At 33.2% G+C, this 11729-nt stretch overlaps 1 protein-coding gene and 1 pseudogene across 1 annotated transcript in view; both read right to left on the reverse strand.

The window, feature by feature from the left end:
* Window positions 1-639, reverse strand: part of LOC102896290 (olfactory receptor 5T1-like) — a 970-nt gene extending 331 nt beyond the window's left edge. Inside the window, 1 exon segment of the mRNA XM_015592930.1 lies at window positions 2-639. Coding sequence (XP_015448416.1) covers window positions 2-639 — 638 coding nt within the window.
* Window positions 640-3986: 3347 nt separating this feature from the next.
* LOC102896547 lies at window positions 3987-4957 on the reverse strand (annotated as a pseudogene).
* Window positions 4958-11729: the final 6772 nt, after the last annotated feature.

Genomic DNA, 11729 nt, shown 5'->3' on the forward strand with positions numbered 1-11729 from the left:
GTAGAAGAGTAGAAGCTGAGTCGTGTGAGTGTCGGAACAGGAAATAGCAAGGAGAGGAGGGATGTCACAAAAGACATGTCTAATTTCATTGGATGCACAGAAGGATAGGCTAAACGTGGCCACTGTGTGTACAGAAGCATGCACAATGCCACCGACATAGGAAGCAATGATGAGTGGCACATAGACTCTGGGTGACATGCTAACTGAATACAGGAGAGGGTTGTAGATTGCTACATAGCGATCGTATGCCATTGCGGCCAGGAGAAAGCATTCTGTGGTCCCCAAAGTAACACCGATAAATATCTGAGTTGCACATTCAAGATAAGAAATGGCTTTATCCTTTTTCAGGAAATTGACCAACATTTTGGGCATGAAAACTGAAGAATAGCAGGCATCTAAGAATGATAACACACTAAGAAAATAGTACATAGGGTTGTGGAGTCGAGAATCCCTAATGATCAATAAAAGCATTCCCAAGTTTCCTATCAGAGTAAAGAGATACATTGCTAGAAACAGTAAAAATAGAAAGACTTGCACTTCAAAATTTTCTGTGAAGCCCATCAATATAAATATAGTGACTTCGGTTACATTTTTTATCTGAATCCGGTTTAAATCGAAATCTGCTGTCAACTGTGACATTTTCATTTTATTTTTGTTTTAAAGCAATATTTAAAAGTAGCACCCACCTATTATATCTTCTTGTTTCTTAGCAGGGAGTATTGAAATCCTTGGCAATGAGGGAATGACAGTGATAAAGACGCTGGGTCCAAGAGTATGTATTACCCTGTTAAATTAAGAAATTTTTATTAAATGTTTGGCTAAATTTGTCATATTAAAAAATGTCAGTTTATGTGGTTTAATATCCACCTTATTTTTTGTTAAATGGACTACCACCTTGTTTCATATTTCATCATCCTAAATGCACAAAGATGAACAATATACAAATTTTTAATCTAAAAATACTGTAATAGAAAATATGCATCTGAGTACTAAGCCTAGATTTTTGCCGGTATGCATGAAATGCCTTTCTTTAGTGTTTCTAATTGTTAAAATGAAAGAAGCCACTCGTATAACACAAAATTGTATGTAAATGAGAGCTGTATTTAAATGAGAAAAACAATGTAGAAATCAAAATATTTCATTTCAAAATATTCCCAGATGACCAGAAAATGGGCTAAGATACACTCACGTTTCAACCGGTCATATGTGGCAGCCTTTTCCGACCAAACATTTGTGTACCCACTTTTTTGGCTATTATTCCATTCCACTAGTACTTCTGGAACCTTGGTGAATAGACAACAGATATTAACCATAGGTAGATGCACCTTGTATGCAAATGATAACAGAGCATCTGATTTGTTTCTCTTCAGTTTTCTCTTTTGATACACATATATATCACCATGTTGTCCATTTAGGCCTGCACCATTTATTATTTGTTGTTGTTTCTCCAAATTTAACTTAATACGAATGTAAGGGTTTTTTTCTATTAATATATTCCTTATTCTGGCAAAGTCCTTGGGTATATTTTTAAGACATGTTAATGTCAAAAAGAAATCATGGCCATTTCTTTAATATATTATAATTTCTCTAAGGATTCTCTAAAGTTATTTTAAAGGAAAAATCACCCAATAACAGCTCATAAAATTTATAGAAGCCATTGCTAAAAGAGTAAAACCACTACATAAGTTACAAACTAGTGCTTTATTTCTGGAATATTTTCCTGTGCTCTCATACTGTTTCTCATTCAGTGGAATATGAACAAAACAAAAATGTACATTAAAAAGCTGAAGAGTCACCTGCACCTAGACTGAAAGTATTTATGGCTTAAACAAAATTAAATATAGCATCTATCATATTTAGGAGCCAGATTTCAGCACTATGTCTCCCATTTTTCCCTCTGTCTGTTCATAGACCAAAATGTGTTTAAAGGAATGAAAAGTCTGCAGTGTAATGAGCCATGGACGTACAAATGATTTATATTTGTGACATAAAACACACTATGTTTTTGTTATATTAAGATGTCCATACATCAAGAAAGAATGAGAAAATCGACTTAAAATTATACTTATAAAAAAAAAAAAAGATACATGTTTTTATTTTCCCATAAAGGTCTTCCGATATCCATGTGGGTGCTGTTTTTAATAAAGACAATAAATATTTTTAAGTGTGAAGATATCATCCCCTTAAAATGTTCAATTAATTCTTAGAGAATTCTAAAGTGAAATATATAATTAATCTAAATTTTGACTTCGGTATAAATACAAACTAATCACACAACACTATTGAGAACACACACACAGATGCCTTAAGTGATTTTCAGTTTTGAATGGTTACATTAGTAAAATAACTTATAAAATCATCAATAAATAATATAAAATTTGTTCGATGTGTTGTTTATGCTTTACGTGACTTTTATTTCTATTTAAAAAATTTCTCATTCTCTCTCTTTATCCCTCCATTTTCTCTCTCCACCCCCTCCCCTTGCCTTTATACATGGGTTATAAAAACAAATATTTATGAAAGAAAGTCAGCGACAAAACAGGAATTAGGCAGATGAACAGCATAATGAAAACAAATAAATATGTGCAAGCAATTATAGAAAAATATACCAATAGGTAGTCTACTAAAGGTATGCATTACAAAACACAAGTTGCCTTTTATACATAGGAGAAATTTTAGCAACATTACAACTCTAACTTTTAACCGATATGTCTGAGATGATGCAATTGTTGAGAATTAAGAACAGTATATTTGGGCTCTGAATCCCTGTATTAAAAATCCAGATTTAGCACCTAGTGTCATTGTAACTCTGAAAAATAAATTTATCTTTCCATACTAAAGAGTAATTAAGATTGGCCAAATTTTCAGGTATGTCTTGTTCAACTACACGAACGTGGTATGATTGCATAGTGCTTATTTCATTAAATTCACTAAAATATATTTATTAAGCGAAAGTGTTTTAATTATATGTGAAGGATACATGTATGCGAAATATGACTTCCAAATTTTCTTTAACTACAAAATATCAATAGGGAGTAATAAAATCTGTTGTTATCAAAACATTGAGCAATGAGTGAGCACCAAACCAGAAGCTCAGTATTTCTTCTAGTTATACATATTTTTAAGTTACATGACACTTAAGATTTATTTAAATAACTTCCTCATGAGAGTAAAACCAATAAATCCCAATATTTTATGTTATAAGGAACTTTAAAGATAGATCTTTTCATTGCATTCTAATTCTGGGTATGACAGTAAAATAATGGTCTATTTGCTTAAATTCCTCTGATAATTTTGTCCATAATAACATTCTCATAACTTTTGATTTTTCTGATTTTATCTGTAGTGCAAGAAAGTGCTTTATAAATGAAGAAGGTATATTTTAATCCAAATTATGTCCCATTAGGGCAATTATCCACTGTAGGGAACTGGAGGAAAAATAGAAAATATGTGGTTCATCTACTTCATTAAAAATGCTCTTCAAACAGTCATTTCTCTCAAGTAACATTTAAGAACGTTGGAACTGATTGTATTTATGTCAAACTGATTTCACTTTAAGAGAAAGAGATTAAAAAAACAAATATGTAGATCTCAAATTTTATCACAACATGATCATTCTCGAAAACTAAAATCAAACGAGTTCTTCAATTGTCATACAATCAGAACACAAAATACCATATACCCATGAGAACAGTATTATAAACACTAAGCTTGAAAAGAAGGAAAGCTATGATAGCAGCTAAGACATGTTATTAAACAGCTACTAGGTGTTAGAAATTTGGGCTATATTATCATATGTAATTTGCCTGACAACCTACAAACTAATTCAATGTCCTTCATAGATGAGAAAACTGAGAAGTATTTGAGGTTGGAATAAAAAAGATGAAGATTTTTCCCATTGGAATTAAAGGGATTTACAACTATTTCACTTAATAGCAGGATTTTCAAGAACAAAAGGAAATCCTTAAATGATGATAGCTGTAATTTTAAACTGACATGAGTTTGATCATTTGACATGGGTTAACCAGGAATCTCTTCAATGTGTCCTTCACATCCTTGTTCCTTAGGCTGTAAATGAGGGGATTCAGCATTGGTATCACTAGTGTGTAGAAGACCGAGGCCATTTTATCTGTATCTACTGAGTGATTGGTCCTCGGTTGCAAATACATGAAGAGAAGAGTCCTGTAGAACAGTGACAGCCGTCACGTGAGACGCACAGGTAGAAAAGGCTTTTTGTTGCCCCTCTGAGGAACGTATCCTCAAAATGGCAAGATGATGTTGAAGTAGGATATTAGAACAATAATCATAGAGAAAAATAAATTGGTCCCTGAAAAGGCAAACAAAGCTGTTTTTGAATGTAAGTATCAGAACAGGACAATGCCAACAAAAGAATGTTATCACAGTAAAACTGGTTGATTACATTGGAAGAGCAATAGGACACAGAGAATACACAGGAAGAGACAGTCAGTGCTGTGGTCAGACTGTGGAAGTACATGAGGGACACCAGCAGAAGGCAGATCTGTGGAGACACCACCACCACGTAGCGCAGGGGGTTGCAAATAGCCATATGGTGATCATAGGCCATTGCAGCCAGCATAAATATCTTGGCCACAATACAAACTAAGAATCCACCCAGCTGGGCTGCACATCCATACTAAGTTATGGTTTTCTTCAAAATCAAGAAGTTAACCAGCATTTTAGGGGCAATAACAGTAGAGTTTCCAAGACTGATGATGGACAAGTATAGGATGAAAAAGTACATGGAGGTCTGAAGTTGAGAGTCAACACTGGGGAGGGTGATGATGCCCACATTCCCTGCAATGGTCAGCCCATAGATGACCAGGAAAACCAAGAAAAGGAGGACCTGGAGTTCTGGACGGTCTGAGACTCCCATGAGAACGAACTCAGTCACCTGAGTGAGATTCCCTGGAGCCACTGACTTCGTTGCTTTCCTCATTGAATAGGGGAAACAAAGATATTAATAGACAGTTAAAAAAATTTTTGTTAGATGCCAGATTATTAGATGTTTAGGTGTTCACAGATACTTAAAATTTTAGATTTTATTTCTCACCTAAATTCTATCACACTACTCTGCTTCAGCGGCCCACGGACTCCATCTCAATACTGTTCCTTCTTAGTATCATTCAGAAACTCTGTCCTCTTTGATTAATCACATTTTAGTTTTTCTACTAAATCAACCAGTCCTGCCCTAAATCACTCTGACTTCTAGTTGTTCACACTCGTCTCTATTATTTTATTCTGATAGCTATTCCTCCTCTTTCCAGCTTTTACATTTTCCTTTAAATTGTTTAAGCCCTTTTTTTATTTTTTCAAAGTTATTGCTTATAGTTTTGATTTGTTAAAGCTTGATCACCTTAATTGGATAGAGAAGTGATAGGGGAGAGTGCTATCATTGCTTAGTGTGTAATGTACTGTGTCCAGCACTGAGCTTGGCATTTTGAAACAATGTTCTCCTTATTCTGCAGAAGTGTCCTAGAAGGTGGATGTAATTATTGTATATCTGATGAGACAATTGAGGCTCAATGAAAGTAAGTTAGTTGAAGAGTCTGTATAAGATATTGGTTAGCGGAAAGTTTTATGGTTTTATTTTATGCGTTTTGTTTGATTAGTTGGTTAGTTGCCTGTTACTTCACTAATTACCAGCTATGTGATTTTATTCAAGTATTTCTATTGTCTTGTGTGAATTAAATGAGATAGAACACACATATAGGTCCGTTAGCACAGAGCCTGCTAACCTCAAATGCAAAATAATTGGTACCAATAGTTATTATTAACATGTTTTGAATAACTTTTTAAACAAGGCTTTTGTTATTTGTTTCAGTAACTTATTCTGCCAGACTGAGTGCTTTAATAGTTGACATAGAAATAGCAAATGAATTATTATTTTGCATCTTCAAAACACTGGGACACATAATATGTTATCTCACAATCTAATTCTCTTAACTCTGTGGTGTTTGTTTGTCTTAATTCAAAGATGCTTAATTTTGTCATCAAATATGTGTCTGATGAGCTCATCTGATGGTGTTGTAGCAGTTCTCCACACATCTTGTCTTCCAACACTGCATCTGAAAAGAAGTGCACGAGTAAGCTCTTGGTGGAAAACACTGTGGCATCACTCGCTTTGATCAAAATATCATTCCCTGCTCATTTGCTGCACGTCAAGCAACTCGGTACATGTTTCACTCTGAGACAATCTATTTGATAAGCTTATCTATGCTTAATTTAACAGGAACATAAAAAGTATCAACAATAGCAATTATTAATTGTCTACTATGAACTAGTATGTATCTTTACCTGTTATGAATTCCATTGTCTACTGAAATTTAACTTAAGGCAAAGCTAGGATTGCTTTTTATTCTGGTAAGTACGTGTCACTGAAATAAAATTCCTGATAAAAGCAATTTTAATCTTTTACAAATTTCTTTTTCAAATTTGTTTTTTAAATTAAATTTATGGGGGGCATTTTTTAATAAAATTATATAAGTTTAAAGTATATAATTCCATAATATGCCATCTGTATGTTACATTTTTTGCTTGAGTGCTAAATATACTCTCAAATTTGTTTTTAAATCTAAACATTTTATAGGCCTACTAAAATAACATTCTCAGCAAAAAAAATTTTAATACAACTAATGTTAATCATTTTATCTTTTAATTTGGACAAGAAATAATATTTAAATACCTTCTGATATGATTTCAAGAGTATGTTTCATTGATTACTAACTGTAGACTTTGTCTTAAATTTTTTAAACATCAGTTGTGCAAGGAACGAACACTACAGCCTGCTCGAGCTCCTAGTGTCCACCAGAGATGAACTATTGAACCAGCGAAACTTGGTCTTTCTTGAAGACATAGATCTTATGTGACAAAACAATTAAGAATCTTCCTGACTGGTGCAGAGTGATCTCTAAAATATCCATCAGTTCTGCCAGTTCTATGACAAAAAGCATTACTTCTTATATTAAGATGAAATATATTCCCTGTAATGACTATTCATTATTCTATATAAATGCTGTAGCGGTCTAATTTATCAGTAGGATTGCTATGTACTATTTTTCAAGTCGGATCAGCATCACTTTTAGTTAACAGTCAATGGGCAGAGGTGCGAGTCTCTTGGAAAAGAGAACAGATCAAATATCATTTCGGTCCTGGGTCTGACTGGAATTAATAATGCTTCCAAGATACCGGTCCGCACATCCAGAATTAGTAGTAAGTAAAGTATTTGGTTTACCCTCCCTGTACACAGACATCTGCTGAGACCCACTCCTAAGGTTCCTGCATGAAGCATGCTAAAGAGTTTTTTACAAGTGTCTGAAGTCCCCGAAGACATTCCCACTGAAATATGTTTGTATATGGTTCTGGTCCCTGAACATGAGATCCAGAAACCCCAGATCAAGTTCTGATTCCCCAGGGAAAAGAAGATAAATTAAATGCTCATTAATCAAGTTTCCATGCAAAAATTTTACCCAAAGAATAAAAAATGTGGAACTGCTTAGGGACTTTCCTTGTTGCTCATACTGATTAACAATCACATGCAATGACTCCACGCTTTGTGTGTTTTGAATTGTACCCTAATATCTGGGAAGTGTTGTTGCTGGGCCCAGGATGGAGAAAATTCAACAGTTAGAAAGCACAGGGCTCTGTCTCCAGTGTTCAATTTTAGTGTGAATATGAGGAATACACTGAATGGAAAGCCTCTATTTTTGTGTCAAGAACATGCCATGGTATATTTGCCAGAAATATCAGATGACATGCAACATATAACCAAAACATGATTGGTTATAAGCAAACTGATATAAATATTTTTATTAAATTAATAAGGTACCCATCATGAACCTAATCTTACTTATAGTTTTGAATTAAAATTATTTGATCAAAACATATTTTTATATAACCTTGTGACCTTTCCTCAAACATAAATATTGTAATTAAATATATTAATTTTTAATTTTTCTTTTTATGTGGTATTTTCTAGTCCACGAGCTTTATCAGTGAAAAGGACACGTCTAAATAGTTTCCTTTGTATTAACAACTTCTAAAATGATATCTGGGTAAAAGTCGATGTTCAAAAAATATTTCAAAAGACTGATTGACTGATGAAATGAATGATAAATGAATGAATGAATGAATGAATACAATATCTATCATAAAATTCTGAAGTAAAATATGAGGATTTTGTTTCCAGGGCCATAATCTGTCTTTAATGTGATTTTAGCTTTGATAATGAAGTAGTAACAACCTGCATATTGTTCCCTAGAGTATTCTCTACTCCATGGCAGAACAAAGCTATTTTTTCTTCTTCTTGTTGCTATTATTTAATAAGGTCGTAGCACATTCTAAGCTCTAAAATTAATGAGGCAAAAAACAAGTTGTGGACAATAAAGAGGAAATTACAATGCTTTTTACCAACTTCAATTTCTCATTACAATGTACTTAAATCCTTGAGGTTCTTCCCAGAGCCCAAACAGCCACATGAAGTTTTCGTGGTAGCTTCCTCTGTAATGTTCATTGTGTGGTGCCCTCATGTGACCAAAGATACAGGCTGTTCTATGCTTCATTGGATACTTCCTTCCCCTATGATCTCGGCCAACTTCTCCATCTGTTTAGCATTCCTATAACATTGTAAAGATTAAAAAAAAGAAACTATTTCTTTTATACTTTTTTTGTTATTGATGCTTTTTTACGACTTGACTTCTCATTTGAATCTTACAGGTCTATTTTCCATTTTATAAATCTTGAATATGCTATTTAATAAACTTCCCTTGATCAAGCAGACAAAACTTTAAGACAATACCAGCTCTGAATCACAAAATTTCACCTTTCAAAATATTTATAAGAGACATACACACACATCTACGTGCACACAAAATAAATATGCAGAAAAATGATATTATAGATAACATGTTTTCATTACTTACATTAAAAATAGTTTTATAAGAATCATTATTTTCAAGTAATACATAATTACAGAAAAGCTAAATTTCCATTGATTCAATACCCATTCTCAGCCCTCCATCCCATCTAGAAGCAACAACTATCAACTATTATAACCTTTTACTATTTTTTCTAATCTTTTTATTTATTTTTATTGTTGGTAAGAACACTTCACATGAGATCTACTCTTGTACAAAATTTTAAGTAGACAATAGAGTAATGCTAAGTATAGGCACAGTGATACATAACAGATCTCTAGAATTTAATTATCTTGCACAACTGAAACTTTATATTTATTGAGTAGCAACACACATTTTCCTGTTCCCTCAGCCCCTGGCAACTACCATTCTATCCTCTGCTTCTATATGTTTGACTATTTTATATACCTCACATAAATGGTATCATGCAGTATTTGTCCTTCTATGATGAGCTTATTTCACTTAGTATAATGTTCTCAAGTATCACCCATATTCTTTTTTAAATAAAATGCTTTTACTCTTATGTATATACATTATACTATATATAATTGTTAGTTATGTGGTTTTAAAAATATATAAGTGGATTTAAGATGTTTACAATATTCTGTGCTTGGTATACATATATATTGCTTAACTATCCTACTTTGAGATTTAATTATCTTGATTGTTATGGATTTAGTTCATGTATTTAAAGTAGATGAGTATTTTGGTTGCTTCTGAATCTTTTCTGTAACAGACAATAATAAAGTTTACATATTTTTATTCCTCATTTGATAGTTCCAGACTTTTTAATATTTGCCAATGTTATGAGTGTGGAAAATTGTTTCATATCATTTTACACTCACATTTTCCAGACCGTTATTAAAGTTAAGTGCATGCATTGGTCTAAAAATGTTTCTTCATTTGTGAATTGTCCATGTGTGTTCTTTGTCCTTAGTTCTATGAAACACTAGTCTAGCATTTATTAATTTAACAGATGCATAATTGTATCTATTTTCTTTGTCTATGGCTATTTGTTTTACTATATTTATGATTTCTTTTTATTCAGAATTTTAAAATTTTAAATCATAAAGCTTATCCATCTTTGTGAATTTGAGTTGTGTTTATGGCTCCCTTCAATGCTAAATCACACACACACACACGAGTAGTCACCATCTCATGATTGGATATACAAAGAAAATCAATATCAGTGACCATGGTTTAGTTTTGACATGTTAAGAAAGGAACCATGTGAACAGTGGTGGAGAAAGCCTCTAAATAGTAGAAAATAAAAGTAGAGAGTCTGTGGTAGGAATACATGGCAGTAAGAGGTATTCCATATAAAAGCTGAGAAATGATTCTTAAACCTAATAATCTTAATTTTGAGAAATAGTCTTAGGATGGACTCTAATTCTTAGGAGATTGTCAGGGAAGAGAATACGTTTTCATAAAATAATAATTAAAAATTAATAAATAAAAATGAGAGAATGGGAAGAAATAAGGGAGAACATAACAACTTAAAATTGTTTTTGATGGAAACACACCTTTGCACTGAAAATGAGGTCTGTTGGAAGCAGGGCTAAACGTGAGCTTCGGAGAGACACTCATCTTTACCTTGGTTCTTGTGCCTGGACACTGAGTAGTGGTAGCATGTGCAAGGGCATCACAGAGGGGCAGGGGTCAAAGGAAAAGAGAGCTGAAAGTTGAGTCAGGGCCAGTCTTGTAGGAAATTTTGTAAAGGTGGGCCGGGCTTAGTTCTGGGAAGAACTCAATCTGACAGTCGCTTGTACATTTTTTTGTTTGTTTGTTATTGTCCTGTTTTTTTGGTCATTCTTAAGTTTAAGTATGATCTTGATAAATGCCAATGCCTAGACTTTTGTTTCCTATGACATATTAAAGATGAGGGTAATAGCTATGCTCCAGATGAAGTAACAAAATAGGGAGAAATGAACCCTCACACACAGGACAGTAAGGACACTAGGAATCTGAAAACATTTTTTGTGGTCTCTGAGCCATGGGTTTTGATGAGTTTCTCGCCAGAGCATGGATCCAAGGATGGGCAGAGTGCTTTTCCCTGGAATCAGACAGCAATGACTTTATGGAAAGTGTTCCTGGCTAATGTGAGCTGTGATTTTGTTATTGATTAGGTGGTATTTGATTAAGCTAGTCAGACAAAATGATAATGTTATTTACAACTGCAACTATAGGAACCTATATATTTCATTACATAGAGATGAAAGGAAACAATACCCAACATCTAAAAGTAATGATTATGTACATTTGTGTTATAACAGTCAGTATCAGCATCCACATACATATATGTGTGTACACACATATCTCAGGAAGAACATAGTAAGAAGCAAATTGATGATGGTGTTTAATTTTTTAATGTAATGACAGCGTGGGTAAATGGTTGAATATGATCTTTATTTTAAAATATCCTGGAAAACAGAAATATATTATTAAACTAAAACAAAATATTTTAATCATACCTCTTAAATACTGAGGCACAAAATATCATTCACAATATTTTAAATTTATTTTTTACCATGTAAAAAGATACTTTATTGATAAACCAATTTTTCCTAAGCACTATTTTCATGGCCTCTTTCACATCTTTGTTCCTCAGACTGTAGATGACAGGATTCAGTCTGGGAATCACAATGGTGTAAAATATCGATACTATCATGTCATGGTCCAAAGCATAGCTGGAACTTGGTCTCACATACATGAAGAGGATGGTTCCATGATAAATTGACAATCCAGTTAGGTGAGAGCCACATGTAGAAAAGACCTTCCATCTCCCCTCAGCCCACT

This window comes from Pteropus alecto, unplaced genomic scaffold (genome assembly GCF_000325575.1).
Source record: "Pteropus alecto unplaced genomic scaffold, ASM32557v1 scaffold717, whole genome shotgun sequence".
In the NCBI taxonomy this organism is placed as follows: Eukaryota; Metazoa; Chordata; class Mammalia; order Chiroptera; family Pteropodidae; genus Pteropus; species Pteropus alecto.